The sequence below is a fragment of the Musca domestica genome, unplaced genomic scaffold (assembly GCF_030504385.1).
Source record: "Musca domestica strain aabys unplaced genomic scaffold, Musca_domestica.polishedcontigs.V.1.1 7, whole genome shotgun sequence".
NCBI lineage: Eukaryota > Metazoa > Arthropoda > Insecta > Diptera > Muscidae > Musca > Musca domestica.
In genome coordinates, this window is record NW_026712383.1 from 26,594,478 (window position 1) to 26,616,156 (window position 21,679).

The window sequence follows — 21,679 nt, forward strand, 5'->3', positions numbered from 1 at the left end:
TGTTTAAAAGATCCACGTTTATAGATGTCTATGTATCCTTGAAAAATTGTTTAAAAAATCCACGTTTATAGATGTCAATGCATCCTTGAAAAATTGTTTAAAAGATCCACGTTTATAGATGTCTATGTATCCTTGAAAAATTGTTTAAAAAATCCACGTTTATAGATGTCAATGCATCCTTGAAAAATTGTTTAAAAGATCCACGTTTATAGATGTCTATGTATCCTTGAAAAATTGTTTAAAAAATCCACGTTTATAGATGTCTATGTATCCTTGAAAAATTGTTTAAAAAATTTACGTTTATAGATGTCTATGTATCCTTGAAGAATTGTTTAAAAAATCCACGTTTATAGATGTCTATGTATCCTTGAAAAATTGTTTAAAAAATCCACGTTTATAGATGTCTATGTATTCTTGAAAAATTGTTTAAAAAATCCACGTTTATAGATGTCTATGTATCCTTGAAAAATTGTTAAAAAAATCCACGATTATAGCTGTCTATGTACCCTTGAAAAATTGTTTAAAAAATTCACGATTATAGCTGTCTATGTACCCTTGAAAAATTGTTTAAAAAATCCACATTTATAGATGTCAATGGATCCTTGAAAAATTGTTTAAAAAAATCCACGTTTATAGATGTCTATGTATCCTTGAAAAATTGTTTAAAAAATCCACGTTTTTAGATGTCTATGTATCCTTGAAAAATTGTTTAAAAAATCCACGTTTTTAGATGTCTATGTATCCTTGAAAAGTTGTTTAAAAAATCCACGTTTATAGCTGTCTATGTATCCTTGAAAAATTGTTTAAAAAATCCACGTTTATAGATGTCTATGTATCCTTGAAAAATTGTTTAAAAAATCCACGTTTATAGATGTCTATGTATCCTTGAAAAATTGTTTAAAAAATTTACGTTTATAGATGTCTATGTATCCTTGAAGAATTGTTTAAAAAATCCACGTTTATAGATGTCTATGTATCCGTGAAAAATTGTTTAAAAGATCCACGTTTATAGATGTCTATGTATCCTTGAAAAATTGTTTAAAAAATCCACGTTTATAGATGTCTATGTATTCTTGAAAAATTGTTTAAAAAATCCACGTTTATAGATGTCTATGTATCCTTGAAAAATTGTTAAAAAAATCCACGATTATAGCTGTCTATGTACCCTTGAAAAATTGTTTAAAAAATCCACATTTATAGATGTCAATGGATCCTTGAAAAATTGTTTAAAAAAATCCACGTTTATAGATGTCTATGTATCCTTGAAAAATTGTTTAAAAAATCCACGTTTTTAGATGTCTATGTATCCTTGAAAAATTGTTTAAAAAATCCACGTTTTTAGATGTCTATGTATCCTTGAAAAATTGTTTAAAAAATCCACGTTTATAGATGTCTATGTATCCTTGAAAAATTGTTTAAAAAATCCACGTTTATAGATGTCTATGTATCCTTGAAAAATTGTTTAAAAAATCCACGTTTATAGATGTCTATGCATCCTTGAAAAATTGTTTAAAAAATCCACGTTTATAGATGTCTATGCATCCTTGAAAAATTGTTTAAAAAATCCACGTTTATAGATGTCCATGTATCCTTGAAAAATTGTTTAAAAAATCCACGTTTATAGATGTCAATGCATCCTTGAAAAATTGTTTAAAAGATCCACGTTTATAGATGTCTATGCATCCTTGAAAAATTGTTTAAAAAATCCACGTTTATAGATGTCCATGTATCCTTGAAAAATTGTTTAAAAAATCCACGTTTATAGATGTCTATGTATCCTTGAAAAATTGTTTAAAAAATCCACGTTTATAGATGTCTATGCATCCTTGAAAAATTGTTTAAAAGATCCACGTTTATAGATGTCTATGTATCCTTGAAAAATTGTTTAAAAAATCCACGTTTATAGATGTCTATGTATCCTTGAAAAATTGTTTAAAAAATCCACGTTTATAGATGTCTATGTATCCTTGAAAAATTGTTTAAAAAATTTACGTTTAGAGATGTCTATGTATCCTTGAAGAATTGTTTAAAAAATCCACGTTTATAGATGTCTATGTATCCGTGAAAAATTGTTTAAAAGATCCACGTTTATAGATGTCTATGTATCCTTGAAAAATTGTTTAAAAAATTTACGTTTATAGATGTCTATGTATCCTTGAAAAATTGTTTAAAAAATCCACGTTTATAGATGTCTATGTATCCTTGAAAAATTGTTTAAAAAATCCACGTTTATAGATGTCTATGTATCCTTGAAAAATTGTTTAAAAAATTTACGTTTATAGATGTCTATGTATCCTTGAAAAATTGTTTAAAAAATCCACGTTTATAGATGTCTATGTATTCTTGAAAAATTGTTTAAAAAATCCACGTTTATAGATGTCTATGTATCCTTGAAAAATTGTTAAAAAAATCCACGATTATAGCTGTCTATGTACCCTTGAAAAATTGTTTAAAAAATCCTCATTTATAGATGTCAATGGATCCTTGAAAAATTGTTTAAAAAAATCCACGTTTATAGATGTCTAAGTATCCTTGAAAAATTGTTTAAAAAATCCACGTTTATAGATGTCTATGCATCCTTGAAAAATTGTTTAAAAGATCCACGTTTATAGATGTCTATGTATCCTTGAAAAATTGTTTAAAAAATCCACGTTTATAGATGTCTATGTATCCTTGAAAAATTGTTTAAAAAATCCACGTTTATAGATGTCTATGTATCCTTGAAAAATTGTTTAAAAAATTTACGTTTATAGATGTCTATGTATCCTTGAAGAATTGTTTAAAAAATCCACGTTTATAGATGTCTATGTATCCGTGAAAAATTGTTTAAAAGATCCACGTTTATAGATGTCTATGTATCCTTGAAAAATTGTTTAAAAAATCCACGTTTATAGATGTCTATGTATTCTTGAAAAATTGTTTAAAAAATCCACGTTTATAGATGTCTATGTATCCTTGAAAAATTGTTAAAAAAATCCACGATTATAGCTGTCTATGTACCCTTGAAAAATTGTTTAAAAAATTCACGATTATAGCTGTCTATGTACCCTTGAAAAATTGTTTAAAAAATCCACATTTATAGATGTCAATGGATCCTTGAAAAATTGTTTAAAAAAATCCACGTTTATAGATGTCTATGTATCCTTGAAAAATTGTTTAAAAAATCCACGTTTTTAGATGTCTATGTATCCTTGAAAAATTGTTTAAAAAATCCACGTTTTTAGATGTCTATGTATCCTTGAAAAGTTGTTTAAAAAATCCACGTTTATAGCTGTCTATGTATCCTTGAAAAATTGTTTAAAAAATCCACGTTTATAGATGTCTATGTATCCTTGAAAAATTGTTTAAAAAATCCACGTTTATAGATGTCTATGTATCCTTGAAAAATTGTTTAAAAAATTTACGTTTATAGATGTCTATGTATCCTTGAAGAATTGTTTAAAAAATCCACGTTTATAGATGTCTATGTATCCGTGAAAAATTGTTTAAAAGATCCACGTTTATAGATGTCTATGTATCCTTGAAAAATTGTTTAAAAAATCCACGTTTATAGATGTCTATGTATTCTTGAAAAATTGTTTAAAAAATCCACGTTTATAGATGTCTATGTATCCTTGAAAAATTGTTAAAAAAATCCACGATTATAGCTGTCTATGTACCCTTGAAAAATTGTTTAAAAAATTCACGATTATAGCTGTCTATGTACCCTTGAAAAATTGTTTAAAAAATCCACATTTATAGATGTCAATGGATCCTTGAAAAATTGTTTAAAAAAATCCACGTTTATAGATGTCTATGTATCCTTGAAAAATTGTTTAAAAAATCCACGTTTTTAGATGTCTATGTATCCTTGAAAAATTGTTTAAAAAATCCACGTTTTTAGATGTCTATGTATCCTTGAAAAATTGTTTAAAAAATCCACGTTTATAGATGTCTATGTATCCTTGAAAAATTGTTTAAAAAATCCACGTTTATAGATGTCTATGTATCCTTGAAAAATTGTTTAAAAAATCCACGTTTATAGATGTCTATGCATCCTTGAAAAATTGTTTAAAAAATCCACGTTTATAGATGTCTATGCATCCTTGAAAAATTGTTTAAAAAATCTACGTTTATAGATGTCCATGTATCCTTGAAAAATTGTTTAAAAAATCCACGTTTATAGATGTCAATGCATCCTTGAAAAATTGTTTAAAAGATCCACGTTTATAGATGTCTATGTATCCTTGAAAAATTGTTTAAAAAATCCACGTTTATAGATGTCTATGTATCCTTGAAAAATTGTTTAAAAAATCCACGTTTATAGATGTCTATGTATCCTTGAAAAATTGTTTAAAAAATTTACGTTTATAGATGTCTATGTATCCTTGAAGAATTGTTTAAAAAATCCACGTTTATAGATGTCTATGTATCCGTGAAAAATTGTTTAAAAGATCCACGTTTATAGATGTCTATGTATCCTTGAAAAATTGTTTAAAAAATCCACGTTTATAGATGTCTATGTATTCTTGAAAAATTGTTTAAAAAATCCACGTTTATAGATGTCTATGTATCCTTGAAAAATTGTTAAAAAAATCCACGTTTATAGATGTCCATGTATCCTTGAAAAATTGTTTAAAAAATCCACGTTTATAGATGTCTATGTATCCTTGAAAAATTGTTTAAAAAATCCACGTTTATAGATGTCTATGCATCCTTGAAAAATTGTTTAAAAGATCCACGTTTATAGATGTCTATGTATCCTTGAAAAATTGTTTAAAAAATCCACGTTTATAGATGTCTATGTATCCTTGAAAAATTGTTTAAAAAATCCACGTTTATAGATGTCTATGTATCCTTGAAAAATTGTTTAAAAAATTTACGTTAAGAGATGTCTATGTATCCTTGAAGAATTGTTTAAAAAATCCACGTTTATAGATGTCTATGTATCCTTGAAAAATTGTTTAAAAAATTTACGTTTATAGATGTCTATGTATCCTTGAAAAATTGTTTAAAAAATCCACGTTTATAGATGTCTATGTATTCTTGAAAAATTGTTTAAAAAATCCACGTTTATAGATGTCTATGTATCCTTGAAAAATTGTTAAAAAAATCCACGATTATAGCTGTCTATGTACCCTTGAAAAATTGTTTAAAAAATCCTCATTTATAGATGTCAATGGATCCTTGAAAAATTGTTTAAAAAAATCCACGTTTATAGATGTCTAAGTATCCTTGAAAAATTGTTTAAAAAAATCCACATTTATAGATGTCAATGGATCCTTGAAAATTTGTTTAAAAAATCCACGTTTATAGATGTCCATGCATCCTTGATAAATTGTTTAAAAAATCCACATTTATAGGTGTCTATGTATCCTTGATAAATTGTTTAAAAAATCCACGTTTATAGATGTCTATGTATCCTTGAAAAATTGTTTAAAAAATCCACGTTTATAGGTGTCTATGTATCCTTGAAAAATTGTTTAAAAAAATCCACGTTTATAGATGTCTATGTATCCTTGAAAAATTGTTTAAAAAATCCACGTTTATAAATGTCTATGCATCCTTGAAAAATTGTTTAAAAAATCCTCGTTTATAGATGACTATGTATCCTTGAAAAATTGTTTAAAAAATCCACGTTTATTTATGTCTATGTATCCTTGAAAAATAGTTAAAAAAATCCACGTTTATAGATGTCTATGTATCCTTGGAAAATTGTTTAAAAAATCCACGTTTATAGATGTCTATGTATCCTTGAAAAATTGTTTAAAAAATCCACGTTTATTGGCCTTGAAAAATCCTTGAAAAATTGTTTAAAAAATCCACGTTTATAGATTTCTATGTATCCTTGAAAATTGTTTAAAAAATCCACGTTTATAGATGTCAATGGATCCTTGAAAAATTGTTTAAAAAATCCACGTTTATAGATGTCTATGTATCCTTGAAAATTGTTTAAAAATCCACATTTATAGATGTCTATGTATCTTTGAAAAATTGTTTAAAAAATCCACGTTTATAGATGTCTATGTATCCTTGAAAAATTGTTTAAAAAATCCACGTTTACAGATGTCAATGGATCCTTGAAAAATTTTTTAAAAAATCCACGTTTATAGATGTCTATGTGTCCTTGAAAAATTGTTTAAAAAAATCCACGTTTATAGCTGTCTATGTATCCTTGAAAATTTTTTTTTAAAAATCCACGTTTATAGATGTCTATGTATCCTTGAAAATTTTTTTAAATTCCTATTTTGAGGACCTTCCTCTAATTGTCCTAATACCAAATTTCACCTCAATTATATCCATGTGAACATTTTTTCTATCCTCCAGCTGTTGTTGTGTTAGGAAAATATTCTCCAATGTGACCATTGGCTGAGAAGAGAACCCCTATCTAACATCAAATAGAAGGTATTAACCATAAATAAATATTCAATAAGCCATCAAACATGAATAAATGATTTTATCCTCAGTTCACAGGGCTTTTGTTGGAGACAATTCTCACAAGAAAATGTCCTTTGGAAATTGATTTTCCAAAGATGGAAGAAAAAGGAAGCTACAATTGTAAGATGCCAGGTTATCGTCAAAGGAAATATATTTTGCTGTTGGCAGGATAGGGGTATGGATGTGTAATGTGGCATTACTTGTCATGACAATAAAATCCTTCGATGGAAATCTAACAGTCAATGGCGTGCTGCGTTGCTGTGGTGTGTGTATGTTAGGTGTCACAAAAGGATTGCTGATTTGCACTACACGGGGTTGGTGGGGGGTAGGGCAAATGGAAACCAATAAATATACATATCAACTGAAATGATATGTGATTGAAGACATATTCCTTTTACAAAAAGGGTACAAGGTATTATAACATGTTGTAAGGTTACCAAAAGGATATGTTCTTGGTGTCCTTGTTTATTTTTTAAACGTTTATCGCAAAAGGGTTAAAGAAAAGCCTTTAAGATATTGATATGGTGATTGCTTGCCGATTCGATGATTGAAGAATAATTCATTTGAGAATCCCTTGGCAATATGTTATGGTTGACCATGGAACATCACCGCTTAAACATCATTTGTTATAAAGGAATATGTTGGAGGGAGAGGATAAACTCGAAGAAAAATTTAAATATAAATTAAAAAAATATTTTTCAAGGATACATAGACATCTATAAACGTGGATTTTTTAAACAATTTTTCAAGGATACATAGACATCTATAAACGTGGATTTTTTAAACAATTTTTCAAGGATACATAGACATCTATAAACGTGGATTTTTTAAACAATTTTTCAAGGATACATAGACATCTATAAACGTGGATTTTTTAAACAATTTTTCAAGGATACATAGACACCTATAAACGTGGATTTTTTAAACAATTTTTCTAGGATACATGGAGGCCACTAAACGTGGATTTTTTAAACAATTTTTCAAGGATACATAGACATCTATAAACGTGGATTTTTTAAACAATTTTTCAAGGATACATAGACATCTATAAACGTGGATTTTTTAAACAAATTTTCAAAGATACATGGAGGCCACTAAACGTGGATTTTTTAAACAATTTTCCAAGGATACATAGACATCTATAACCGTGGACTTTTTAAACAATTTTTCAAGGATACATAGACATAAATAAACGTGGATTTTTTAAACAATTTTTCAAGGATACATAGACATCTATAAACGTGGATTTTTTAAACAATTTTCCAAGGATACATAGACATAAATAAAGAAATTTTTTTAAAAATCCACGTTTATCAATTGTCTTGAAAAAATATTTTTAAAAAATCCACGTTTATCAATTGTCTTGAAAAAATATTTTTAAAAAATCCACGTTTATCAATTGTCTTGAAAAAATATTTTTAAAAAATCCACGTTTATCAATTGTCTTGAAAAAATATTTTTAAAAAATCCACGTTTATCAATTGTCTTGAAAAAATATTTTTAAAAAATCCTCGTTTATAGTTTTCTTGAAAAAATATTTTTAAAAAATCCACGTTTATCAATTGTCTTGAAAAAATATTTTAAAAAATCCCCGTTTATAGTTGTCTTGAAAAAATATTTTTAAAAAATCCACGTTTATAAATTATTTTGAAAAAATATTTTTAAAAAATCCACGTTTATCAATTGTCTTGAAAAAATATTTTTAAAAAATCCTCGTTTATAGTTTTCTTGAAAAAATATTTTTAAAAAATCCTCGTTTATAGTTTTCTTGAAAAAATATTTTTAAAAAATCCTCGTTTATAGTTTTCTTGAAAAAATATTTTTAAAAAATCCTCGTTTATAGTTTTCTTGAAAAAATATTTTTAAAAAATCCACGTTTATCAATTGTCTTGAAAAAATATTTTAAAAAATCCCCGTTTATAGTTGTCTTGAAAAAATATTTTTAAAAATCCACGTTTATCAATTGTCTTGAAAAAATATTTTTAAAAATCCACGTTTATCAATTGTCTTGAAAAAATATTTGTTTTTTTAAATCCATGTTAATAAATTGCCTTAAAAAATTATTTATAAAAATCTACGTTTATAAATTGCCTTAAAAAAATATTTTTAAAAAGACCCACGTTTATCAATTGTCTTGAAAAAATATTTTTAAAAAATCCACGTTTATCAATTGTCTTGAAAAAATATTTTTAAAAAATCCACGTTTATCAATTGTCTTGAAAAAATATTTTTAAAAAATCCACGTTAATCAATTGTCTTGAAAAAATATTTTTAAAAAATCCACGTTAATCAACTGTCATGAAAAAATATTTTTTAAAAAATCCACGTTTATCAATTGTCTTGAAAAAATATTTTTAAAAAATCCATGTTTATCAATTGTCTTGAAAAAATATTTTTAAAAAATCCACGTTTATCAATTATCTTGAAAAAATATTTTTAAAAATCCACGTTTATCAATTGTCTTGAAAAAAATATTTTTAAAAAATCCACGTTTATCAATTGTCTTGAAAAAAATATTTTTAAAAAATCCACGTTTATCAATTGTCTTGAAAAAAATATTTTTAAAAAATCCACGTTTATCAATTGTCTTGAAAAAAATATTTTTAAAAAATCCACGTTTATCAATTGTCTTGAAAAAAATATTTTTAAAAAATCCACGTTTATCAATTGTCTTGAGAAAATATTTTTAAAAAATCCACGTTTATCAATTGTCTTGAAAAAATATTTTTAAAAAATCCACGTTTATCAATTGTCTTGAAAAAATATTTTTTTTTAAATCCACGTTTATAAATTGTCTTGAAAAAATATTTTTAAAAAATCCACGTTTATCAATTGTCTTTAAAAAATATTTTTAAAAAATCCAGTTTATCAGTTGTCTTAAAAAATATTTTTAAAAAATCTACGTTTATCGATTGTCTTTAAAATATATTTTTAAAAAATCCACGTTTATCAATTGTCTTGAAAAAATATTTTTAAAAACTCCACGTTTATCAATTGTCTTGAAAAAATATTTTTAAAAAAATCCACTTTCATCAATTGTCTTGATAAAATATTTTTAAAAAATCCACGTTTATAAATTGTCTTGAAAAAATGTTTAAAAAAAATCTTTAAAAATTGTCTTGCAGATAAAGGATCTCTTCCTTCTATGCAATTGACTGGCAACTTTCTTCGAGTGTATTCCCGTCTTAAACAACCATTTGTGGATTTGTGGCATGTCTTTCATAGTTTATGACAAAACATTTTAGTCTCCAGGCAAAGAAAACGAAGTTGGGACCAGAACATGCAAAAATAAACCAAGTAGACAGCCGTTGGTTAAAAAACTTATGTTTCCCAAGAAAATAAAAAAAATAAAATCACAAGACAATACCAAAAAAAAAACACACTGCCTTTAATCTGAATTTTTGCTTTATCGTCTTAACACTTTCTTGGTTGTTTTTTTATTTCTTTTTTTCTTCTCCTGTTGGGGTTTTATTTTTCAGAAAAAAGAAAGGATCAAGAAAAGGATTTCCTTTGCATGTGCCAAAAACGATTCTTTTGCTTATCTAATTGTTGTAATCCCATTCATCTCGTCTTATTTAAATTGCTACCCATTTTTGGGGGGCTGGGAAGAGGTGAAGAATTTGGAAAGATTTCTAACAAAGTGCTATTGTGTTGTTTTGTGAGTATTTTCTGTTTTTCTATTTTATTGCTTTGCGGCTTTGATGCATTGGATTCAGAATCCCAAGCAAATGAACAATTGAAATATTATGTCCTGCAGTTATTATTTTATATGTGAATATGACCAGTTGTCTCGAATTGGGCGTCTTTTCCAAATGAGTAATTTGGTGTTAATTTAAAAACTGGGGCGACGAAACTTTAATGAAATACTTAAGTAATTCTTAAAGGAGGGGTGAAGAAAAAATCGGATCTAATATGGGCCCAGCCTATATAATACCTTTAGGCAGATAAGTCAGCCGGATCGACTAAAGCTTTTACTTATTTGTTATAGCGTAAAATTCGAATGAATTCTCAAATCAAACGTGTTCGTATGAGCTTAAAGCTCTAGAGATCCCAGCACGTGTTGTTATTGTTTTGATTTTTTTTTTCAACTTTCCATTCATTAGCTTCGGAAGCTGCTACTAGATTTTTGAAATGAAATTGAAATATTTTTTCTGTTGGAAATGCTTTCAGAATATTTTATATGTAGAATTTAATTGATGTTTTGACTTGGGCATGAGAATGAGTGGAGGATATCAAAACATATTTTTTTAAATTAGGTATGATACAATTCGCTAGAGCGCACAACAGGCCTATACTGACTTAAGTGTATGCCCAACAGGGAATGTGGCGTATTGCTTCGCCCCTCTTTTCAACCTAATCATGATACAATTCCGTAATGAAAGGTATATATTATGAAATTCCTATGGAAAGTTTAAATATTTGAGAGAAAATTCTATAATACCATGTGACACATTATTCCGAACTATATTAACAAATTGACAAATTGATATCGGTCCATGATGTCGTATAGCCCCCATATAACGGTTCCCCTCAATATTCGGTGTTTTGATGATTGAAAATCCACAAAAGAAGTTATTTCTAAGCACCTTACCCCCTTAAAAAAAAACTTGTCTATATAGGTCCACGATATAGTGAAGCCCACATACAACGGCACCCCCCCCCCCTCCCCATTTTTTGATATTTTGACGAATTTAGGGACATTATTCACCGGAGTTGTTTCAAATTTTGTATTTAGAATCTGTAATAAATACTAAAGCCTTTGAAAAAAATTGCGTATGCAGGCCCACGTCTTCGTATAGCCTCCATAGAACGGTACCTCCCAATATTCGATATTTTGATGATTTTAGTGACATTATTCACCGGAGCTGTTTCAAATTTCGTATTTATAGTTCGTAATGCGAACTACAGTATATGACAGAAAATTCGTATAGGCCTCAGATATCAGCACCTGCCTATATTCAGAATTTTGACGATTTTAGTAACAATATTTACCGAAATTGTTTGAAATTTCCAATTTTCAATTCCTAATGGAATTCAATTTCAATAACAGAAAATTGCCTATCCAGGGGTTCGTATAGCCCCCATATAATGTACCTCCCTATATTCGATATTTTGATGATTTTAGCTACATTATTCACTGATTTTTCGTTTAAATTTCGCATTTGAATTTTGTAATGGCTTATGAAAAAAGTTGCCGATGCAGGTTCACGTCGTTGTATAGACCCTAATATAACAGCTACTTTGGGTGTTTTTAAGATTTCAACAGAATTGTTAAAGCATTTTATTTTTTTTTATTATTTTTTTAATTGCCAAATTCGTTCCAAATGATAGAGGGTATTCAAATTTCGACCGGACCTAACTTCCAGCTTTTTTTTCAAAATTGTGAAACCTTTGTGAGGGTAGTACTAGAAGGAGTGCTCAGCTACATTAGGTATTTTTAAGATTTAAACAGAATTGTTAACGGATTTTATTTTTTATTTATTTATTTATTTATTTTTTTTTTTTTTGTAATTGCCAAATTCGTTTCAAATGGTGGAGGGATTCAAATTTCGACCTGGCCTAACTTACAGCTTTTTTACTTCTTTTTTTTTCAAAACTGTGAAGGAGTACACCGTTTCCATTTTCACATCAGATCTTGTGTTAGTAAAAATAATGCATGTGTGTAATTCGTAGAGAACCGGATGCTCATTTCGGATATTATGATAGTTTTGGTTATTCAAAATGTTGACCCTTTTGTGGGAAAGGTACCAGAAGAAATGGTCCGATCTTGTGGTGATAGAAATATTGAGATTTGCCAAGTTTAAATGGAAACGGATGTTAATTTTGCACTTTAGGAGCTTCGGGGACATTCAAAATTTTGACCCTTTGTGGGGGAGGTACCAGAAGGAGTGTACCGATATTACCCATCTTTACACCAAACCTTGGGTTAAAATATTGCGATGTGTAAAATATGAAGAGAATCGGATACATATTTCGGATTTTATGATCGTTTTTTATTATTCTAAACGATCCTTTGTGGAGGAGGTACCTGAAGGAATGGTCCGATCTCTACCATCTTTATAACAGATCTTGTGTTGATGGAAATATTGAGATGTGCCAAGTCTGAATGGAATCGGATGTTAATTTCGCGTTTTATGAGGCTCATGGATATTCAAAATATTGACCCTTTGTGGGGGAGGTACCAGAAGGAGTGGGACGATATATTCCACCTTCACAGCAGATCTTGGGTTAATAAAAATATTGCGATGTGTGAAATATGAAGAGAATCGGATGTTTATTTCGGATTTTATGATCGTTTTTTGTTATTCTTAACGATCCTTTGTGGGGCAGGTACCAGAAGGAATGGGCCGACCTCTACCGTCTTTACAACAGATCTTATCTATCTTAAATCTGCCAAGTCTGAGTAGAATCGGATGTTAATTTCGTGTTTTATGAGCTTCGTGGATATTCAAAATTTTGACCCTTTGTGGAAGAGGTTGTGATGTATATAATTTGAATAGAACCGGAGGTTTATTTCGAATTTTTAGATCGTTTTTGTTATTCTAAACTTCGACCCTTTGTGGGGGAGGTACCAGATGTAGTGGTCCGATATATGCCATCTTCACACCAGACCTCAGGCTAATAAAAACATTGTGATGTGTGTAATTTGAAGGCAATCAGACACATACATCACATTTTATAAGAGTTATAATTATTCAAAATTTTGACCTTTTGTGGGGAAGGTACTTAATGGAGAGGACCGATATTTGTCATTTTCGCAGCTAATGAAAAGATTAGGATTTGCAAAGTTGGAACAAAATCGGATTATACTTTCTCTTTCTGTGCAATAAATTATTTTCTTTGAAAATTTCGACCTTTTGAGCGGGAGGTATTAGAAGGTGTGGACCGTTATTGCCCATCTCCAAACTCGATCTAAGTTTGATAATAATATTACGATGTACCAAGTTTGGACCGAATACTCCCTTCGAGAGTTATTGTGCCAAACAGACCGACGGAGGGAAATCGCTAGATCGACTCCAAATGTCCTAAAACGTACGTAGTCCAAAGAGATTTAGGGTCTAAAACCGTTATTTTGATCAAAATTTTATTTCGTATAAAATGATAGATATTCTCTCTAGCCGTATGGCTGAGGCTGTAAAAAATTGAAAATTTGTAGAAGGGGTACTGCCGGATGCACTTGTCAGTCACAGGTGTGTTATTTAATACCCATATTTTAGGGTTACGAAAAATTATCAAAATAGCAAATTTCGGATGTAAATGTATTTTTTGGCGCTGAAAAATTAAAACTATTTCACAAAAAAAAACACAGAATTTCAGAAAATATATTCCTTAAATAATATATTTATTTTTATTATTATTTTATTATTTAATATTCTAGGATATAATTACCAATTTTCTTAAAATAATTTATCACAATTTTCTTTTAGTTTGTTTTAGTTTTGAATGTCTTTCATCACTTTTTCTATTAAAATAACTTCCAAAATTCCACTCACTCCACCATGGGCCTATACCATCTTCGGCGTTTTTCTTCCTCCGTCACATCCGTATAACTATTCAGACCATAGGTGAATGTTTCGAGACCAGCTTCATATCGACGATTGTGCTCATCAATAAAGGCCTTACGTTCCGCAACCAATTGGCGGCGCATTGCATCCTCCGCTGAGTCCACATAGAATTTTTTAAACTGAAGCTAAACCGGGAGAGATACAAAACACTTTGAATTCCATTTCCACTCGCATTTTACGCAAAATACCTTGTACGCTTCCCATTCTTCGTCTGTCAATGGATTCATTTTGATTTAGACTGATTTTGAAAAATTAGAAACATTTTTTGTTCTCCTCGCTGCATTTTGCGGTCGGCTAGTTAGTATACATTATCTGTGGCGATAATAATAATGATGATGATGATGCCGATGATGTGTTGTTTCAATTGAGGGACGAAATATCTCGACACTTTGTATAAAAAAAAAATATATACACACATATATTAAGTTAATCATGAGGGAAAAATAAGATTTAGGAAATTTTCAAAAAGACAAATGTACTTTATGGTCGGCATTGAAGACCGAAACGAAATATATTTTTCTAGAAGTTCTAAGGTATTATATCTTTATGAATTTCTTAATAAAATATGACAAATCTTTCCTGGATTCAATCCGAAACTTTTTCAAGGATTACCACCACAGGTGTAATATTCCAACTAATTTTGATTTAATAATTCGCATTCAATTCAATTAAAATTTCATCAATTCCTTAAACAATATTTCAATACAGTACGGCTGACATTCGATCCTTATATCCATACTTAGCATAAGACTTACTTTTTTTTAATTTTATCTATATAATATTTAAATGAGGCTACAGCTATCCTAAAATTACATATATACTCCTAATTATGCTCCGAAAAAAAGGATGAATAAAAACTTGGAGCCCTTACGTTTTATCTTCCATTTTTATACCCTCAGAGCCCTAGCCATATGTCTATGAGAGAGTTTATATTATTTGATACGGCCAAAACGTGCCTCATCGAAATAACGGTGGTAGACACTAGGTCTCTTTGGACCAAATCCGCTTCAGGGCATTTGGAGTCGGTCTAGCGATATCCATCCATCCATCCGTCTGTCGGTCAGTCTGTCAGGCTGGCTGGTGCGCACGATAACTCTCGAAGGAAGTATTCGACTTGGTCCAAACTTGGTACATCGTAATATTATTGTCAAACTGAGATCAAAGTCCGAGATGGTCAATATCGGTCCACTACTTCTGGTACCTCCCCCACAAAATATCGAAAATATTATATTGCACATAAAGAGAAAGGATGATCCGATTTTACTCCAACTTTGCAAATCCTCTTATTTGCATTATGGGCTAGATCATGGGCTAGAAAATGGAATATATCGGTCCACTCCTTCTGGTACTTCCCCCACAAAAGGTCGACATTTTCAAAGAAAAATATTTTCTGCACGGAAAGAGAAATCATAATCCGATTTTGTTCAAACTTTGCGCGTATTAATATTTGCATAAATACTAGGTCAGGAGCGAAAATGGAAAATGTCGGTTCACTCCTTCTGGTACCTCCCCCACAGAGGGTCAACATTTGGAATGTGATATAAGGGTCTCACACATATCAATATTTTTATTAACCCAAAGTCTGGCGTTAAAGTGAAATATATCGGCCCACTTCTTCTGGTACACCCCCCCTCCCCCAACAAAATGTCGAAATTAAAAAAAAAATTTTTCTGCACAGAAAGAGAAACGATAATCCGATTTTTCTCCAATTTTGCAAATCCTAATATTTGCATCAGTGCGAGGTTAGGTGCGAAAATAGACAATATCGTTCCACTCCATCAAGTACCTCCCCCACAAAGGGTCAACATTTTAAATTATTATAACTCTTATAAAATGTGGTGTAAGGATCCGATTGTCTTCAAACTACACACATCACAATATTTTTGTTAATCCAAGGTCTGCTATGAAGATGGAATATATCGGTCCACTTCTTCTAGTACCTCCCCAACAAACAAAGGGTCAAAATTGTTAATATCCACGAAGCTCATAAAACGGGAAATTAACATCCGATTCCATTCAGACTTTCCACATCTCAATATTGCCATCAACACAAGATCTATTGTAAAGATGGTAGAGATCGGACCATTTATTCTGGTACCTCCCACACAAAGGGTCAACATTTTGAAAAATCAAAACGATTATAAAATCCGAAATAAGCATCCGGTTCTCTTCATATCTCACACATCTCAACATTTTTGTATAATACAAGATCTGTTATGAAGAGATGGTAGAGATCGGCCAATTCCTTCTGGTACCTCACCCACAAAGGTTCAAAATTATGAATATCTATGAAGGCGATTAGCAGACATTGCATTGCACCAGTTCAACGACAATGACATCGGTTTGGGAGGAGAGCGTAGGGCAGTTGTTGGCAACATTCTTTCCTAGTTTAGAGACGTAGTCATTTCCTTCGCTTGTTGATGGCTTAATCAGAAATTTCGGACAGTTTCTGTCGGATTTGAAACAGAAAGTCGCCGGGTGTTGACGGTATGATTAGACGGATGTATAAAACTTTTTTGAAAGTTACGACTGAATATATCGAGGCAGCATTTAGCCGCTGCAAAAGCCAAGAGTGCTTCTCTCCTACGTGGAAAAGTCCAAAAGCTGTGGACTCGCTCGTATCGAAGCAGTGCTTGACAAAGTACTGAAGAGGGTAATGATGTCTTGGCTTAAGGAGTGCTATTCCGAAACATAACGTGGAGAGCGTAGGACATTTGATGGGAATATTCTTTCTTAGTTCAGAGACTCAGATATTTGCTATGCCTGCTGATGGATTTATAAAAAGTTTCGGCCAGTATCTCCCAGATTAGAAATAGAAAGTCGCTGGGTACGACTGGACGGATATTTAAAGTCATCTGGACAATTATGTCTGAATATGTCGACTCAATATTTGGCTGCTGCATGAGCCAAGGGTACTTGAAGTGTTACTTAAATCGCCAGGGTACGAAGTTGTCCTACATCGAATCGAAGCAGTGCTTGGAAAAGTTCATCCAGTGCTTGAAAAAGAATTGGAGAGGGTAATGATGTCTTGGGTAAAGGAGAGCTACTTCGAAACTAAATCGCAATGACTCCGAAGGTACATCGCGATATCAATTCCGTTTTTCAAGGGCAAGCGCTATGCAGAAAATTAGAGAAAAAGAGCTTAACAACCCCGCGGACCCCAGTTGGCAAGCATCTAGCCTGCAAATAAATCCGGCAGCGTATAACCTATAGCGGACGGCTTGCTGCTCTGCGTCTGATCCCTGTGCAGTGTTTTCATCTTTCGTCCTTATGGGCATTAAGATCGAGACCAGTAAGATCTTACTTATGGCAGACTGGAACATCTGACCGTAACATATTGCCCTGTGACCTGACCACTGTAGGATCCTATTAAGTGGAGTCTAATCTGGGCAAATGCTGCAACTGTCCTTAGCCTATTAAAACTTGGCAAGTCTGAAAGAACGCTCTCAGATTCATCACCATACGGTTCGTGGTGTAGATCCAGTTGACTTTGTCCTAAGTTGTACGGATCTGGCTCTGACCATCGAATCTCATAAGGAATCTTCATCAAATCCCTCCTGCATATATAGTCAACCATGGGACCACAAACGTTACTACACAACGATCTGAGGTAACGGCTTTGAGGATCCAGTGAAGCATGAACAACAATAACGCACTAGAGGATATCAGATTGAGTGACCCCTTCAAATTCAGTGGAGGTACGATAAGAACACCAGCCGAAACAATAGCTACAATTCCGAATATTTTGCAAAGATGGACCAGCAATATTGATAAAAGTGTAGAAAATTACGAATGCTATATTACTTGTCTGAAAGTTGAGGAAGAGACTGTATTCGTTATATGGGGGCTATACGAAGACGTGGACCTGCACAGACAATTTTCTGTCATAGGCTGTAGTATCCATTACGAACTTCAAGTACCAAATTTAAAACAATTCCGGTGAATAATGTCGCTAAAATCATCAAAATACCGAATATTGGAGGCTACACCAAAACGTAGACCTACATGGCCCATTTTCAATACCAAAAGTCCTGCAGGCATAGTATACATTTTAGTAAAATTTTATCAACCTACTTAATTTCCATTTCCTCTATGCTTGGTGGAGGGTATAAAAATTGATCGAAAAAGACAAACAGTGCATTTTGAGTACTAATAAAAATTCCCCAATTATGAGAGACCTTTGATTTTCAAAATTTTCTCTTTCCATAGGGGTTTTATTTGACCGGTGTGTATCAACTTTTTTCTTAAAAATTACCATAACGGCAATTAATTTTGTTTATACTATGACCGACACACTAAACCCACATCCGTTGTCGCCTCCATGCAATGCCCTCATGAAATAATTGGAATGCCTCTCTGAATGGGGCTGACATTAATGCGGCCCAGAAAGTGAAAAAAAGCTTTAATTGTTTCAGAAGAAACAAAAAAAATTAAATATATATATTTAAAAGACTTTCACCGCTATATTTAAAATTATTAATACACTGGTCAGCAAGAATTTTGAAAAGGTGAACTAATAAATATTTCACCTTTTGGAAAATTTTCAATTCGAAAAGAATCCAAATCAGAAACTCATAGTGAAACCAGTTTTGTAGGCCTTGCAAATAGTTTGCCTTTAAATTAGCATAAGCAGCGTTCAAAGCACCTTCGATAGCAGCTTCATGTTATTTCTGAACCTTAGACCCCGAAACACACCAAGGAAGTAACCTCTGATTTTTGATTAAGACATTTAATTTAAGGAAATTGTCTCCTAGTGGTAGTTACTTATATCACTCTAAGCAAACTACGTGCGACTACACCTAGCGGCGGATAGCCGAACTAAATCAAGCCGTCAATAGAAAACAGGCGACTTCGTAAGGCACAGCACTGTTTTACAAGGAGGTATCGTAGAAGTGTTCTTCCTCAACCTGGTCGATACAGCAGCGAAAGAAATTGGAAATCATGTAACCTCTATTGAATTCCGAAACGAATTCAAGAGCATTTATTGATCCAGACATGGTGCGATCAACTATAGCAAGAAGGGTAGCGTAGAAGTCTTGTGGCATCGATTAGATACCTCATATTGCTGTAAAGAAGGTTTGTGAAGCCGTCAACCTTTTCCTGACCATATTGTATTTAACCAATGCATCACCATCGGCTATTTCCTAATAGCCTGGAAGAAGGCAATAGTGGTGCCAATTCCTAAGCCCGGAACAGATGCAACTCTGAAGGGGGACCTATAGACTTTTGTCCCTGTTATCGCCCTTTGGAAAGCTTCTCGAACACTTCCTACTGTGTCGAATCAACCGGATCATCGAAGATAGGAGGATACTTAAGGACTGCCAAATCTGATAAAGCAAAACACCCTTCAACCCATGCCCTAGCAATCTACAACATACGTCACTGATGGTTTCAAGTCCAAAATGGAAACAATTGCAATTGGTCTGGACTTCCTCAAAGCCTTTGATACGATACGGCAGCATGACATTTTATACAAAATGCTATCGATTGGATTCGATGGACAAGCAAGCTTTCTCCAGATTCGAGTCTTTCGGGTTAGATTGATTGCAAACTGTCTGAACAATGACTGGTAAAAGCGAGAGTTCCCAAGGGATCACTGCTGGGGCCGTTCTTGTACAACATGTTTGTCAGCGACATCCCTGAACCTTTCTCCAGAATCAAGTCTTTCGGGTTAGATTGATTGCAAACTGTCTGAAAAATGACTGGTAAAAGCGAGGGTTCCCAAGGGATCACTGCTGGGACCGGTCTTGTACAACATTTGTTGGTCAGCGACATCCCTGAACCACCTGAAGGAGGATTACTGCTAATGGCTACGAGGTCGCTTCGAAAGCACAATAGAAGGAAGATAGAATGATTACATAAATACGCTCCACAACTACTTTATCAAATAGGGTCTCAACGTTGGAAAGTGCGTATCTGTTACAGGCAAAACACAGTCTACAGCAAGGGCTTTCGAAGATACATCCCTATGATCAAGGTTAGGGACCATCTAATTGGAAATTCTTATGAGGATGAAATGCCTACATGAATTACGCCTACCAGAGGCTATTCCGTATTCGAGGATGACTGTGGCCGGACTAGAAACTGCTTATATACAAGCAAGTTATCCGGCACATAACAACCTATTCATTTGCCGCTTGGGCTGATATATCTTCGGCTCAAATGGAGCGATTAAGAATGTGGGAAAGGAAAGGATCTTGGCATTGTGTTTAGGAATGAGGCCAACAATTGATGAGAATGGAATTTACAAACGACCGCCCAACAGGAACATCTATAACTCCATCGAATTCAGCCGGATAGATGTCTTATGATGAGAAATGCGCTAAACTTTCTGAAAAGAAGCTAAAATGTGGGAAATACGATAGTGGAACAATTTCTGGACTACCAAGAGGAAATCGCCAATATCCAAAGAAGAAAGCATCTACCACCCGTCAGTCGTCTGTTGAAGGCTGATGAGCAAAGAGGGGCTTATAATGTTCCTTCGGTATGAGAAGCATTAGTTAGTGTTTCGTTGAAGTTGAGTGGGGCTTGCAATGTTCCCTTAGCTGTTGACGATTATAGCGTTTTGTAGTTAGAGTTGAGTGAGGTTCCCTTAACTCTAACATTCGTGAAGTGTGTGTTCTCTTGTAAGTAAAGAGGAGTACATAACGTTCCATTTACTTCTAAGAGTATTGTTTTACGTCATTCGAGTTAAGAGGGGAGTTTAAGAGGCAGCGTTTCCTCAGCTCTCAAATTTGTGGAAATTTTATGTGTACTCTTGTAAGTAAAGGGAGGCTTATAACATTCCCTTTACTTCTAAGAGTATTGTTTTACGTCATTCGAGTTGAGAGGAGTTTCTAACATTCCCTCAGCTCTTCAATTTCTGGAGTTTGTTCTCTTGCATGTAAAGAGGGGTTTTCCACATTCCCTTTACTATTGCCTTCTATAAAGGGTATTGTGTGACAGTGTTGAAGTGAAGTGGGGTTTCTAAGGTTCGCTCCACTATATACTGTTCGCGTGTATTATGGACAGGTGTATAGGTGGCGCCCCTGTATCGTAAATGGTATCATTGCCGCTGACATCGATCTGTCGCCATTCAGACTCAGTTATTGTCATCAGCGCCGGCTACATGTCATCACCAATCATTTTGTCAAACTGCCGTCAATGGGACTCACCATTTGTTTCAAGTGTCTGCAGCTGTGATTGTCATCGCCGTACATAGTTCTGAGTTTCTTACAATTGGTCCATGATGCAGATAGAATAATGTGAACTGTATAAATGATCCAGTGTAGTGTAAACTGTAGTCCCATAGAAAAGAAAATCCTTCTGCATTTCTCTCTCAAATTTTCACGAAAATAAGTAAATTATTTTGGGCGACCCTGCTCTCCGCTGAATCTACCCCAGCTTTAAAATGAGAAAACATCTCGTCACAAGTCTTTGGAGAACAGTGTTGTATGTACGTATATGAAAAGTATATTTCTAGATTCATGCAAGATTATTGCGGAATTTTCCCATAATACACAGTGGCACCTCAAATATGTAAACAGTCAGGTGATTCAAAACTTTCCTTTATAAGGGGTTTCCATATATTGAACATGGATTCATAAAGGCCATGAGTGATGAAGGATTCCCAATGGCAAATTGTTTCTAAAACTTTTACTGACAATTGCCCTTGTTAGAGAAGTTTGACTGTATATCTCCCAAACATTTCCCATCGT

General features: G+C 32.3%; 1 protein-coding gene across 1 annotated transcript; it reads right to left on the reverse strand.

Annotated features, from left to right (window-relative positions):
• Window positions 1-13,728: 13,728 nt before the first annotated feature.
• Window positions 13,729-14,320, reverse strand: LOC101890972 (cystein proteinase inhibitor protein salarin-like). Its single transcript, XM_005191290.4, has 2 exons — window positions 14,171-14,320; window positions 13,729-14,107 (listed from the first exon to the last, which is right to left on the reverse strand). The coding sequence occupies exons 1-2, from the start codon at window positions 14,207-14,209 to the stop codon at window positions 13,907-13,909; spliced, it is 240 nt and encodes a 79-aa protein (XP_005191347.1). The 5' UTR covers window positions 14,210-14,320; the 3' UTR covers window positions 13,729-13,906.
• Between the last annotated feature and the right edge of the window lie 7,359 nt (window positions 14,321-21,679).

Excerpts from the sequence above, each read along its gene's own strand:
- LOC101890972 (XM_005191290.4), bottom strand. The coding sequence starts at position 14,209 with ATGAATCCATTGACAGACGAAGAATGGGAAGCGTACAAG. Across the intron at positions 14,108-14,170 it reads AAGAATGGGAAGCGTACAAG|CTTCAGTTTAAAAAATTCTA; the intron begins GTATTTTGCGTA and ends CTCCCGGTTTAG.